Source organism: Pipistrellus kuhlii, unplaced genomic scaffold (genome assembly GCF_014108245.1).
Source record: "Pipistrellus kuhlii isolate mPipKuh1 unplaced genomic scaffold, mPipKuh1.p scaffold_m20_p_39, whole genome shotgun sequence".
Lineage (NCBI taxonomy): Eukaryota > Metazoa > Chordata > Mammalia > Chiroptera > Vespertilionidae > Pipistrellus > Pipistrellus kuhlii.
In genome coordinates this window covers 3760210-3774964 of record NW_023425539.1, presented here as the reverse complement: position 1 = coordinate 3774964, position 14755 = coordinate 3760210, and the positions used below count along the sequence as shown (strand labels likewise).

Genomic DNA, 14755 nt, shown 5'->3' with positions numbered 1-14755 from the left:
GCAGACAAAAAAGGGAAAAGTTCTCCAATACTAAACCCGTAAGATTCACCAAGAGTTATTTTTCAGCCCTAACTGGCTTGGCTCAGTGGATAGAGCATCGGCCTGCGGACTCAGGGTCCCAGGTTCGATCCCAGTCAAGGGCATGTACCTTGTTTGTGGGCACATCCCCGGTGGGGAGTGTGCAGGAGGCAGCTGGTCGATGTTTCTGACTCTCTATCCCTCTCCCTTCCTCTCTGTAAAGATTCAGTAAAATATATATTTTTTAAAAGTTACTTTTCATTTTACAGATTATAGCACTTATTACCTCCACCTCTGTCAGAGGCCCTCAGAATTCCTGTTGGAGGTAGGAGAAGTGGAGGGAGGGACATTTAGTCTTAAATAGCTTATTAGCAAGTTACCCATTTTTCAGTGACTTATGATCCTTGGAGTGAAAGTGGCAGTATCCTTCAGACCTCCACGAAGACATACTAACCCATCAAGGCCCTAATTGTCCTGCCTAGGGAAGAGATCCTGGGTACCTCCTAGGGATTGATTACATTACAATCCCAAAACCTCTTCTTCAATAATGGATTGGGGGAAGGGGGGGATTCTGAGTGGGATGAACAGGGGTCCCCCTCTTAAAAATGAGACATTACTTCCCTTCCAGTAAATGAGACATTAGAAACCACTATAAACAAATAGGACAAGTTTGAAAGGTGACTTTTCTTTTTACTCGTTTATAATAATCTTAAAAACCCCATCATACCCATAAACCACCACAGGTGAGAAGATGAGAGATGGAGAGTGAATGCTACAGTATGTGGACAGCTCAGGGAAACAGTATTCCCTAGGGGCAGTGTGGGGTGGAGGCAGGGATTATAGATAGGAGGCCCTGGTCTGGCCTCTTATTGCTGGTTGGGGGTTGGCTGGCAGAGGGGTGAGGAGCTCAGGGTGAACTAGGAAACATCTCACACCAAAGGCAAGGGCAGTTGGGGACAAAGGTGGGGGGTCACAGTACATTTTCCATGCAGATTAGGGGTGGGAGTGAGAGCTTCAGAGATTTGTACCCCCACACAGGAAGAGATGGGTTTGAGGTTTGATATAAAGCCCCCACATTGGTGTCTGGTCCAATTTTCTAAAATGGCAGCTCACCTTTTGGGGAGAGGCATTAGGAAAAAAATCACAGCAAAAGTATCTGGTTTGGAGCTCAAGCAAGGGTTAGGGGGAGACAGTAGTGCTCTTTCGATTGAACTCAGAGAAGGAAGAACTGGAAGGGGGCCTTGGGTGAGATGGTGGCCAACACCTCAGGAGAAGGCATTGCACCAGAAGCATCAGGCGCTCCTGGGGGCTCAGGGACAGGGAGGTACCAGTGTGCACAGACGTCAGGAAAACAATCAGGAACAATAAATTAGGACTTCATGTTGCTATCATTTGGCATAACACAATCAGGCTTTTTTTTTCTTCTATTTTTAAATATAAGGCAACTTGCCAACACATAATTTAAAAACTGGTCTTCAGTCACATTGATTCAGATCACTAGAGAATTCTGGCTAAAGAACAGTGGATAGTAAACAAACCCCCAAATTTTAAATAAGACCATCAGCTCACATTCCCCAGAGAAGAGAGGAAAAGGGGCTTATTTGGTTAAGGGGAGAAAAAAAAAAAGGCAGAGCCCAACTATAGGAGGGTACAAAAAAAATGTACAAAACAATCTAAAGTTACAGAAAAGTTTGAATTTCTAGCTAACTAATTGTCTCTTGGGAATTAGATGTGTTGAGCATGGAGTGGGTATGAGCGAAGAGTGAGCAAGGGGCGAGAGGGGCTGTTTCCAATGTACACCCATCTTCAGCTGTTAGAACCATGCTCATTTGGTAAAGGAAGAATTCAGAGCTTAAGGCTTTGTGTTTTTCTTTCTTTCTTCATCAAACTGAGGGGCTGCAAAAGGAGGTGTCTAGAAGGTGTATGTACCTGTGGGGCCACTCGCACACAATGCTACTCAAATCCACACTACATTCATACAGAAACATGACATAAAACTTACAGTGTAGAGCAATATTCTTAGCCAGTGTAGAGAACCAAAAGGTTTTTTTTTTTTTTTTTTTTGGTGTTAATTCCAAACTCCAATGTGATCATCCCTTATCTACCTAATTCCTCAAGTAGGATCAGTTTTTTTGTTATACTTGTTTTTTGGATGGGGGTGGAGAATGAGGGCAGCAGATGAGTTATGAGTGGCAACAGTGAGAAAAGGATCTTAAGATATGCTGCATGGTCACTGCATTTCTCTAGGCTGGAAAGGGGAATAAAAAAAACCAAGATACCAACACAAAGACACTTTTTCCCTCCCATGTCTCAAGGCTACGGCCAAGTGTCTGCAGAATGCCCTTGAGAAGTGTGGCAAGGTTCAGCTCAGTGGCTCTGGGATCAATGTAGACATAAACGCCTTAAGGAATGAAGAGAGGCTGAGCAGAGATGAAGACTGTTCAGTTTTGATTTGAGGTCTTTGCGGTGAATAAGAAATTAGGTTCCAACATGCGGGGGGCCCTGCGCGGGGGCGGCCAGTCGGCCGGGCCGGTGGTGGGACCCCCGGGCGGGGCGCCCAGTGGGGTTTGGGCACGCGGAGGGGGCGGCCAGGAGCGCAGACGCTGCCGGACCCGCCGGACGCCCCACAGGCCCGGCCCGGGATTGGGGTCCCCCCTGCCCTGAGCCACACACACCGCTCCCCGCGCCCTGTGTCCGTCACTACAGCTTCTATTTTTACAGCCGGTTCACCGCGGTCCCGGACGGCACCCCTGTTTGTACACGGGGTGCAGACCCCCCAGTGTGTGGTGGGCCGGCACCTTCCCGTCCCGCTCTGACGGGTTTTGTATGAAAAGGAAAATAAACATTTGTACGACGTTTAAAAAAAAAAAAAAAAAAATAGGTTCCAGAGCACTTGGGAAGCCTGGCTTTTTAGTCCTAGAGAAAGAGAGACAGAAAAACAGACAGAGGTCTAGCTTAGGAGGCTGGGCACCTATAGTGACCTCACCTAGGGCCCTTAGCTCACTTCAGTCCTAAGGGAAAAAGGCAGAGCAGGAAAAGACTGGAGGTGGCTGGTGGGAAATGCAAAGTGGGGGAAGGGAGATGGACTTGGAATAGGACTGACAGGCAGGCAGCGAAGAAAAAAGCCTGGGATTGGGATTAGGTTCTAACATAAATCCCCAAAAACTGCTAGGGCTGGTGGAGGGGAAAGAATGAGGGCACAGAGAATCCCCCCGTCCCCAATTAGATCCCACTAAATTCCCTTTCTTAGAAATCTAAGAATGATCACATTGGAGCAGTAAAAATTTGAAACTATCCAATTACTCAAAAGTAAGACTACACCTAGGAGGGCTGCAGGACGTAAGCTCCCGGAGGGCACCGGGACTACCTATCTATATCCCGGGTGCTGAATATGAAGACTTCGACTCTCTGGGGGGTCTGGGGCTCGGCCGCCAGGGGCTCGATGAGCCTTGCTTAGCACGGCCAGGCTCTGTTCTCGGAAGCAGGCCTGCTGGAAATCCCCACTTAGGTAATCCACTGTTTGCATCAAGCTGTTCTGGCTTGCCACCGGAACGCCCCCGGTCCCTGCTCGGTAGTGGGCCCCGGCAGCTGCCGCACAGTCCAGGGGTGCGCCTGTGGGCTGCCCAGCGTGGAACGGCATGGCGAGGTCCTGAGACCCCGAGCTGTCGCTATTGGGAGTGGGCAGAATGTTGTTCCACAGGGGCTGGAAGTAGTGACCATTGGGGTAGGCCAATGGGGCTGCCAGGCCGTTGACTGGTGGGGATGGGGTTGGCTTCTCCATGGGTGGCTTCAAATGGAAGGACTGTGCCAGGCAGAGTTCCTGCGGGTAGGCAGGGGCCTTGCCCACAAAGCCAGGCCCTGCCAACTCGCGTCCTGTTGCATGCTTGCCTGTCAGACCAGGGGCCGGCGTCCCACCAGCCTCACTGCACATCTGTTGTAGGTGGGCCAGCTGATGCTGGTTCCAGGCAACTGGCTTGAGGTCGTTAGGATAGCCAGTGGGGGCTCGAGAGATGCCTGTGGGCAGGTTGACAGGGCCTGCAGCAGGCAATGCGGCTGCGGCCGCATGGGTGTGCTCCATGGGATTGACCACACATGAAGGCATTGGTGTGGGGATGCTGTGGGTCGACACCCGGGTGCTTGCATTGATGAGCAGACTGCGACTAATGGGGCTGGGGTTGGCAATCTGGCCCTCACACACTGAGGTAGTGCTGATGCCTGCCCTCGTCTGGCAAAACTGGTTGATCTGGTGCACAATGCTGCTCAGGTCCGGGGGCTGGCTGTGCTGCAGAGTGGCCGCCATTGAAAGGGGGATAGTTGAGGTAGACACAGTCACATTCGGGGGGGCATCTGAGTCTGGCATCTTCCGGCCTCCATGCAACAAGGAACTGGGGGGATGCTGGAGACCTTGGTGAGACAGACCCTGAGGGTGGACCAAGCCCTGGGTTTGGGCCATGGGCTGAGGGTGGCCCAGGCCCTGAGGCTGCTGGAGGCTCTGAGGATGGGGCAGCGCCTGGGGTGGCGGGATACCCTGAGGGTGCTGCAGCGTCTGGGGAGGGGCATGGGCCAGGGTCTGTGCATGCTGCAGGGCCTGCTGGCGGGCCAGAGCCTGGGCCTGTGGATGGGCTAAAGTGCTGGGTGCCACAGTAGCATAGGGCACCACTGGGGGGTTCATGATGGCCTCAGGGAGCAACCGGGCTCGGGTGCCGTCAAAGTCCTTGAGTATGCTTTTGGCTGGCACTTTGACAATGGCAAGCAGGCCTGCCTTGGTGGCAGCCTGAGTCGGGTAGGGGCTGTAGCGCTGGGCTGATGTGTCGAGGCCGTTCACAGTACGACGAACGTGTTTCCGCTGGGGAACCTTCACACTGTTGGGGAAGATTTTTATAGTCAGTGGGTTGTTTGCGACCTTCTTAGCATACGCATCCAATTCGGCTGGGGTAGGATAGTGAGCAGTTCTCATTTTCTGTGTAGTGTCCCCTAGAGAGAGAGAAGGGGAAGGAGAGCAAAGAAGGAGAGGGAGCTCATCAGTGCCAAGCCAACCAGCCTTCTGGATTCCCCTTTTGAGGGTGTAAAAGGTGGGGAGGGGAGGGGCTAAGCTGTCTCCCTAGCCTTCGAGTCAGACCCAGCCTCAGGCCCCATCAGAACTTATAATGGGCCAGGCCTTGTGCTAAGTGTCAGGCTATCTCAACGAATACTTAGTACCTGCTTCATCATGATGCTTGTTTTACAAATGACATCACTAAAGACAGAAATAGCAGAGCAACTTTCAAAAGTCCAGTATCTGGCAGAGAGAATCTGGCCAATTCTCGCAGAGTTGTTCTTAAACACTGAGCTCTCTCCAAGTTCCTACCAGCCCACGCTGGCCTGGGTACTGCCGATTCTAAGCAGAGCTGCTTGTGAGAGCCCTCAGTCCCTTTCCCCAGGACATCCTGGTAAAGAGGGCAGCCAGAGTGACTACTCTTCAATCTGCAGTGGCCAGTGAGGCATCAGCTTTCTCCTTAGCACTGGCAGCTGGGGCATCATGCCCATTGGGTGGGCATCCTGGCACAGTAGACAGGATGCTTCTTTTTTAGGAGCAGAGGAATAAGCTGCCAACATCACTCTCCCATCCCATGTCACAAGTTCACTTTTGTTTACAGCTTACTTTCAGCCTGATTGGTAAAGATCAAAAGGCTTTACTTCCTTGAGGGGGGTGACAATAATGACAGGGCAGCAGAAAGGGAATTTGAGAAGAAAGGATTCAGAGAATCTTTTAAGTCCTGAGAGCCAAAAATAGTCTGTATTGGCCCTTGTCAGCTGTCACTTTCCAAAATGAAAGAGGAAAAATCTGACTTCCTTTGGAGACTGCAGAATTACTCACTCAATGCGCCTCATTAATGTTAACAGTCTCTTTGTTCCCAGCTCCAGTTGCCTCCCATCAGGGGGCTCCAGCGGATGTTGTGCTTCCAGTCAAAAAGGAAAAGGTTCTTGAGAACAAGCGCTCTTTCAGGATGCCAGGCTCCTGCAAGGGGTCTCTGCTCTGTTATCCCTGACTCTGAGGGAGGATCTCCCTGAGTTTACACAGAAGGTGCTTAATAAAGGCTTGCTGAGTGACTAAGTACACAAACTGCCCAAAGCGAAGGAAGGGGGCTTGGCTGGGAACCGAGGCTCAGCGAGCAGATTCCCTCCCTACTTCCTCCTCTTGCGTAAGGCAGCCATACAGAGCAGGGACTAGGCTGACTGAATGCTGGGCTTGTGACTTCAGCTGGCTTGGCTCAAGGAGACCTTATTTGAAAATCATGTCACTGGGCATCAACTGGAAGAGAAGTAGGCTAGTGAGTGTGCTAAAGATGAGGGCACAGCTGCCATCCTTTGGTGGCATTGCTGGTTAGTTGGCAACAACTGCTTAGAAACTGCTGTTCTTGGAAGCAGGAAAAGAAAGCTCAAGTCTAGGATGGGCAGATAATTCAGGTCCACACTCAAGAATGTAGAACTTAGCAAAAAGAGTACAGAAAGGAAAAGGTTAATGCTTTCAAATACTGGAATAATGCCTTGAACTTAGTAGATAGGTAAACATATTTAAGGATCTGCCCTATTTACCAAATAAATGCTCTACTCATAAAGGAAATGTCTGTAACATCTTAAAATGATGAATGTGATGGTGACAACTGGGGTAGGAAGGAGAGGAAGGCAGAGAGGCTCAGAAATCGTACCCATCCACTAGGCAGCACTAGCTGCTGAGGAGGGTCAAAGCTCTGAGAGCAGAGTTTGAGTTCTGCTTTTTGTAGGCCACTCTCCCTTAACTGCCACGCGTCCAAAACAGAAACTATCTCCACACTCCATGATATTTTGAATTTAATTGCATCTATACACATACAAATGTTAATGGGCTTCAGTCTCCATAAAGTGGAGACATTTTCTGACCCTTCTTACATTCTCCTTGACAATAAGACAAAAAAATAAAAATTAAAAATAAAAAAGCCTAGAATCACTGAGAGATAGTTCCTATACTCAAGGTACCAGAATTCCATTAGAAACTGGCCTGGCCAACCACTGGACTTAGGTGTCTGTCTGACTGGTCAAAATCATGTAACACTCCTAGCTCAGTGTCTTAGCTAGAGCAGATACGTAGCAAATACTTGTTAAGTACCATCAGTATGGGGACTGTCTGACTGAACAAATGGGCTGAGGAATGGGAGTTTGAAGCTATGGAGTTTTAGTTCAGACAGGAAATAATGGTCTGCCCTGGGTTCTCCTCCATGTTAGTCGGCTTTTCTCCTTGAAGGCCAAGAGAGAGGAATACAGTTAGGCTTGTTGAATAACAGAGTTCCTTCTTAAATTTTATTTATTTATTTATTTATTTTGAGAAAGAGAGAGAGAGGAAGGTGGGGTGGAGGGGGGAGCGAGGAAGAAGAAAGAAGGAAAAAGGAAGAAGATGAAGAGAGAGGGCACAAGCCATAGATTTGTTCCACTTATTCATGCATTCATTGGTTGGTTCTTGTATGTACCCTGACCGGAGATCAATAGAGTTCCTTTTTTCAAGTCAGTACCAACTCTCAGGTTGTTGTTTTTTTAGCAGAGGCAGAAGGGACGCATTCAGGAGTATGACACTGACATTGATTAGTTTTTCCACCCACAGGTCAAGGCTAATTAGTTCTTCTTGTCCTGCCTCCACTGATGGTGACAGCAGGGATGAGGGTAGTCAAATAAAGGAACAGGAATCAAAGGGAAGTAATGGATGGAGGGGAAGGGAGACACAGGCTACAGTATTTTTATTAAGGAAGAATCTCAAGGATGAGATGAGTATATTGGACAAGAGGCCATATTCTGGGAATTCAGTACCAACCACTTCACTTATCAGACTTAAGCCCAGCCCTTTAAAAAAGGTCAAGTTCTAAAATAATAATAATAATAATTATTATTATTAATATTATTATTAATTAATTAAAAGGTCAAGTTCTTTACAATACTTTTTAAAAATAAAATTTTTTAAATTGATTTCAGAGAGAAAGGGAAAGAAAACATCAATGATGGGAGGGAATAATTGATTGGCTGCTTCCTGCACACCACATACTGGGATTGAGCCCACAACCCAGGCATGTGCCCTAACTGGAAATTGAACCATCAATTCCTGGTTCATATGTTGACGCTCAACCACCGAGCCACTCCAGCCAGCTGTCAATATTTTTTATCTCAGTCCTCACACACAAGCATCCTAAAGTCTCTCTTTTTTCTATAACATCACTGTGCACAGCTAACATAGATACCACAGCTTTGTAAGCAAATTATTTATATATCAAATGCCAACTGAGTCATTAATCAAACATGAGGCAGTATAAAAAGTAGGGAATATGTGGTTAGAAAAAAAGAGAGATCCAGATTCAACTACTGACTTTATCATCTAACTACCCAGTCTCAGGTCATTCCTCATTTATAACAAAAAGGTATATGATATCTACTGTCCTGCTTCAGAGGATTACTAAGATCAAGAGATCCAATGAACGGGAAAATAATCTGTGGACAGGAACAATGACTGTCGATATTTATCATTCAAGGATATCAGTTTTGGCTAAGTCTGTCCAAATATAGGACAAAGTAACCTGACAAAGGAAGCTCCAACTGCAGGACACCCTGGACTTGAGTCTGAGAGTTAAGTGTAGCCGAAAGCACTTTTGTCTGTTCTTGGGACTAGGGGGAAATCTGCTTGAATACAGCTTCCCCACAGGGACCTCCCTATGTATCCTATTTTGAAGGTCAGATGACAAGGGTGGCATATACAGCAGAAACCTCTATCTATAGGTGGAGTGGCACAAGCAGTATATTTCTAATACAAGCTTTGGAACCTGACCCAAGTGTGAGTTCTAGCCCCATCATTGAACTGTAATGTCATGTTGGCAAGTGGCAAACACTCTGTGCCTCATCCTTAAAAGAAAGATAAGAGTGTCTCCCATACAGAATTATTGAGGAATGAATAACAACATATATAAAAATACTCAACAGACCCTAGCCGGTTTGGCTCTGTGAATAGAGCATCAGCCTGTGGACTGAGGGTCCTGGTTTGATTCTGGCCAGGGGCACGTGCCTGGGTTGTGGGCTCGGTTCCCAGTGTGGGGCGTGCAGGAGGAAGCTGATCCATTATTCTCTTTCATCATTGATGTTTCTATCTTTCCCTTCCTCTCCCTTCCTCTCTGAAATCAATAAAAATATATTTAAAAAAATATAAAAATACTCAACAGGCCCTAGCCAATTTGGTTCAATGGATAGAGTGTCAGCCTGTGGACTGAAGGGTCTCCGGTTCAATTCCGGTCAAGGGAACATGCCTGGGTTGTGGGCTCAATCCTCAGTAGAGGGTGTGCAGAAGACAATTGATCAATGATTATCTCTCATCGTTGATGTTTCTATCTCTCTATCCCTCTCCCTTCATCTCTGAAATAAATAAAAAGTATTTTAAAAATGTATATATATTTTTAAAATGTTCAACAGTATGGTGATGTAGGAGGGGAGTGAGTGGAGTTGGAAGAAGGAATAGAAGAGATTTATGGTGATGGAAAAAATAAAATAAAATAAAAATAAAAAACTCAAGATAGTACCTGGCACATGGTTAGCAACTCAACAGATGGAACAGATATTAGTTAATATTGCTGATATTTCTATGAGTTTATTCAATCATTTGGGCCAATTAATAATTTCCAGACCCTTCCACTAGGGGGCAGATAGACATACTAAGAAGCAGTAAAAGAACTTTGACATTTGTTCCAGCTCCAAAACTGCAATAAAATAGGTCAAAATTATTATCTAAAAGACGATTTGAAAACTAAGGTCTTTAAATATATATATATATATATTTTTATTGATTTTAGAGAGGAAGAGAGAAGGAGAAGGATAGAAACATCAATGATGATTGAATCAATGATTGGCTGCCTCCTGCACACTCCACACTGGGGATAGAGACCATAACCCAGGCATGTGACCTTGACCAGAATCGAACCTGGGGTCCTTCAGTCTGCAGGCTGACGCTCTATCCACTGAGCCAAACTGGCTAGGGCAAACCAAGGTCTTTTGATCTTTTCAGCCATTCATCCAAAAGTATTTATTGAGCCACTACTATATACCTGACCATAAACTGAGCTTGGAGTTAATAAAGAAAAAATGTTCACTGAAATCGGTTTGTCTCAGTAGATAGAGTGTCGGCCGGCTGACTGAAGGATCCCGGGTTCGATTCCGGTCAAGGGCATGTACCTTGGTTGTGGGCACATCCCTGGTGGGGGGTGTGCAGGAGGCAGCTGGTCAATGTTTCTCTCAGATGTTTCTAGCTCTCTTCCCCTCTCTCTGTAAAAAGTCAATAAAATATATTTTAAAAAAATGTTTAAAAACACATTTTTTCTGGGTGATTAGGAGAAGATGGGTCAGAGGAAAACAAATTTCTAAGTACAGAATTCCAAAATGGTTAGGACTCTCAAAGCAAGTAACATCACGGAATACATATAATCTAGAAAAGCTCTAGGAAGGCCTCCAGCTAACCCTAACTCTGGACCTCTACCAAATACAGGACCCACACCAAACCAAGACTTCTTTAATCCAGCCTTCCCTATGGCAAATTATACATCTAGGATGGGAAACACATTCCATTCTCCTACACACACCGAACAGGAAGGCGAGAAGAGAAAATGTGGAGTTAGAAGGAATCAATCCTGTGACTATATCTATACATGTGGTGACTCAAACCTGGGGAAAAGTGATTAGCCAGGTGACTTATAGTGCTGGGCCAAGAAGCCACATATACTGACTCCTGATCCAATTCTCTTGCCTTGAGCTGACTCTTATCATACAACATAAAGCACAGTAAGCTATCAACATCCGTATATCATCCCCACCCCACCAGATATCAAGCTCTGGGTTTCTAGGAACTTAGAAGACCCTTCTAAGAATGGGTGTAGGGAAAAGCTGAATTACAAGTCACAAACTGGTTTTAAAGTTTCTATAACTGGTAAGCTTGTGTTCTAAGCAGCTCTTTAGTTGTTGGCTCCTAAAGAAGACAGCGTATGCCCTCTCTCACCTTAACTGTAAATATTCAACACTAACAGCTGTGAGTCAAGATTTTTCTTTTTTTTTAAATACCTTCTGGGAGATGGGAGAAGAAAGCAAGCAGGCTTAAAAATACCAATAGGATTTCTCCTCTGCAAAGGTGTGGATTTAATTAAGGATAGCAACAAGAGAGTCAAAGAAATTAAAATACACTGACCCCCAAGTGGACTGGTGAGTCTGAAACCAGGAAAGAAGGATATCTCAATTCTCCAATATAGACTAGGGACAGTGGTTGGCAGAGGCTACTTAGGAGCTTCTTTGAGGAAAAAGAAAAGTGGAGATCTCAATGTCAGCATCCAAGATAAAGCTGCCAATTTGCCTTTCCTCTCAAATGGCTCATCCCTTGATATCACATCTATAGGTGAAGCTGTCAAAGTAAGCTAAGAAATATAGAAGACAGTGAACTGCTCTTTATCATTTTATTGTATGCTTCCAAGTACATCCCCTTTCCAGTGTGTTCTCTGGAACCCATAATCAGTCACAATGCAGTAAGCATGGAGATTTGGGTGGCCAGGGAGCACACATACAACTTCACCCATCATCACTTATGAAGAGAAAGGCTGGGGGAAAAGCTGGCACAGCAGAGCTTGCCTATTGCAGAAGAAAGACAGTTACCTTCAGTTTTGTCATTATACAAGTTGGATTCATTGGCCAATCCTAGAACTAGCCAGGCTCTGAGTCTTACTCTTCCTCAAAGAAAGGAAGTCAGAAGCTAGATTATTTTAACTTCTGAAGACGATCTCATAGAGCAGGGTCAGTAAACTATAGTCTGTGGGCCAAAATCCAGCTGCTGTTTTTAATTTTTACTGGAACACAGTCTCATGCATTGTTTACATATTGTCTAAAGCTACCTTTGCCCTACAATAGCAGAGCTGAGCAGGTGCAACAGAGACCACGGCCCACAAAGCCTAAAACTTTTGCTATCTGGCCCTGTACAGAACCCTATCAGAAAGGATTCAGGTAAGATGCTGAAGCACCTTTTCTAGTAAAGGGGAAGTGTAGATGTTTCATTGATTTCCCCTTTTTGCTCTAAAAGGAAAGTCTATTCCAAATTTAGGGCCATTTTGACACTTGAAGATGCTGTACATGGTAATGAACCAGGAATAGAATAATTCCTTGCACATTCTGCAGTTCAAGGATAGAAGGTAGTAATCTGGGAAAGCATGAAGTACAAAGCCCCAATTTCAGCGAATTTGAGACAAAAATCTAACAGACAATTCTCAAAAGCTCTATCAAGTATATTAGCAGGAATATACCAAAAAGACTGAGAGAGCTAGCTCTTTATCCCTCTGAAGGCAGAAGCTTCTTTACTTGCTGTGAACTGAGGTCACTGGCTCAGAAGGCAGACAGCAAAGCCAAAGGGAATTGTCTGTTTCCATGGTAGAGAGTACTCAGAGAGCTCAAAACAACAGAACAATGTAAATAGTTTGTTTCTGAGATATAATAAGTAATAGAAACTGTGTATTTTCATTCAATTCCTCGTGGGGATTCAATTTGAGATACTTTTTTTTAAAGGGTGATTATATATCTCCTGCAAAATTCCTTATAGCGCGCAAAAGAGTTATTAGCAACAATTAAAATTAAGATGCTATATACACTGGGAAATTCTAGTATTTTAGAGGATCTCTCTGATCAAAGGTATCTCACATTGCTGACAAGTTTTTGCAATTGCTTTCTTTTGTCTGTATTGCAGGATATCTTGAAGATATCAAAGTCCACAGTCAATGTACCCCTCTGCAACAGCTCAAATGTAGGGTCAAAATAAAGGATCACATTCTTCCCTGGGATCCAGATTACTTACATTTCTGAAGTCCAGTGTTCATCTGCGTGTGAGAAAGAAGCTGAAAGGACAGGTCACCTGGCCCTGGTAGACAGGCTAGCATGGCAGACCGGCATCAACACAACATGGGGCAGTCACTCACACTGTAATGAACAAAGAAAAACAAGGTCATGGAATACAAGGCCACTCACTCAAGGAAGATACCAGGGATATCTGATATGAGTAGCACAGGCCCAAGTTTAGATAGATAAGCAATTTAATTAGCATGTTGGCAGAAAATATATCTATGTTCTTATCTGAAGCAACAATTTGCTCCAAACTATTACTAAGGATAAAATATTTCAGTCAGCACAGATGAGTGAGTGGGGAAAAGAAAATCTACCTATTCACATAATTAAATGAAAAGTACAGACACTGGGGATGTGCCCCCAACCAAGGTACATGCCCTGACCTGAATCAAATTTGGGACCCTTCAGTCCACAGGCAGACGCTCTATCCACTGAGCCAAACCGGTTTAGGCTGTAAGGTCTTTTATGCTTACAAGCATTAGATGCACTCATTTAGCATTTCCATTTCCTGTAGGTTGCCTCTATCATGGGCTTTTGGAAAGGCCCAGGGGGCTGCCAAATGAATGGCACGCTGGCTCTCATCTGTGTCCCAGCTAAGAAGGGAGCAGCAAGGCTAGGGCACATTCTTACTGAGGTGAAGGGGAAAATGATTTCTCTCTGAAAATAGAACAGAGTTCCTTGTCCTCATAGGGCCTGGCATAGTCTATGTACATGGTTGGTTTGGAGCCGGGGTAGTCAGTCATTTCCAGAGGCAGTACAGTACTTGAGTTGCAAAAGCATCCAAATTTTCACTGTGACACTCCAGTAACCTGAACTCACTTTTAAAAGGAAGAGAAAGCAAAATATCCTAGGAGACACAATTAACTACTGTTAAAGCAAATTCTGTTTGTAAGTTTCTGGTGATTCACCTTTCCTATTGCCTGTGACACAATTAGACCTCCTGGACCCCACCCCACCCCACCCCAAAATTGTATTGCACCCCAAGGAAATTAAAGAAGTAGTAGGCGGCTAGAGGACAGGCAATCCTGACATTATGTCAAGATGGCATTGTTTCATCAGTGCTGTCTACCAATAAGATATACACAACTCAAGCAAACAAACATTGAGTAGGGAAGGAAACCTTGTCAACAATGCTAAGCAAGTTACTTGTATACCAAGGACCAAGTTTTTTCCAAAGAAGTATAATGTGCTAACACACATGAAATTTTTTTCTCATACTGAAAAACCAAGAAGTCAAGATGGCATGTTAAGGCTTTACATCATAATATGTGGAGGAAAAGCTCAAATGTTAACCAAAGATCACAAAAGCTCTTCTTTTTCTTAGAGGGCCCTCTCAGGTATGTGGAATTACCCTGACATGATGAGTATCAGAGAGCTCCAACTTGCAAGTCCAGGTAGCTGAAAAGATACTTTGTAAAAGAGGCTGCTCACTGTGGCTAAGATAGCAACTGCAGAAAGAACTAAAGATTGAATGCCTCAATGAGAACAGAGCCGCCCAGAGTTCTGGCACAGATTCAGTCTTTTCAGGCCTCTGGTAGGTAGGATAACAGAATGAATAGTATGCCAAGAATAAAGTCTCCTGTTGGGATCAAATGACTGCAGTGCTCAGAATCCCATTCCTTGTGAATGCTGATCTCTACCTAATAACCTGTCTCCTCTGGTTCTAATATAGCTGAACGCAAACTCCAAGGAAAGGGAATTAACAAATACTAGAGACTAATATTGTGAAATGGGCTGTATGAAGGACTCTAGTGATGTTTTAATTAGGTCTCTCAACCTTTCTTGGAATAGGTAATAATTTCATATGTCATCTCATCATCTGTAGCCT

At 45.1% G+C, this 14755-nt stretch overlaps 1 protein-coding gene and 1 long non-coding RNA gene across 4 annotated transcripts in view; one reads left to right on the top strand and one right to left on the bottom strand.

The window, feature by feature from the left end:
• Window positions 1-1771: 1771 nt before the first annotated feature.
• On the top strand, window positions 1772-3175 carry LOC123651139. The gene is made up of 2 exons (XR_006739637.1): window positions 1772-2500; window positions 2900-3175. It is a non-coding gene; the product is annotated as an uncharacterized LOC123651139 (long non-coding RNA).
• FAM222B (family with sequence similarity 222 member B) overlaps window positions 2907-14755 on the bottom strand; it is a 54744-nt gene continuing 42895 nt past the window's right edge. Inside the window, exons 2-3 of one of the 3 annotated variants that reach the window (XM_036408743.2) lie at window positions 12881-13002; window positions 2907-4992 (exon numbers count right to left, since the gene is read on the bottom strand). In XM_036408743.2, the coding sequence (XP_036264636.1) occupies window positions 3386-4992; window positions 12881-12962 (1689 nt within the window). In that variant the 5' untranslated portion in view covers window positions 12963-13002 and the 3' untranslated portion in view covers window positions 2907-3385. Of the gene's footprint in view, window positions 4993-12880; window positions 13005-14755 lie in introns of those variants that run through there. The other 2 variants (XM_036408745.2, XM_036408742.2) reach the window with 2 other exon arrangements.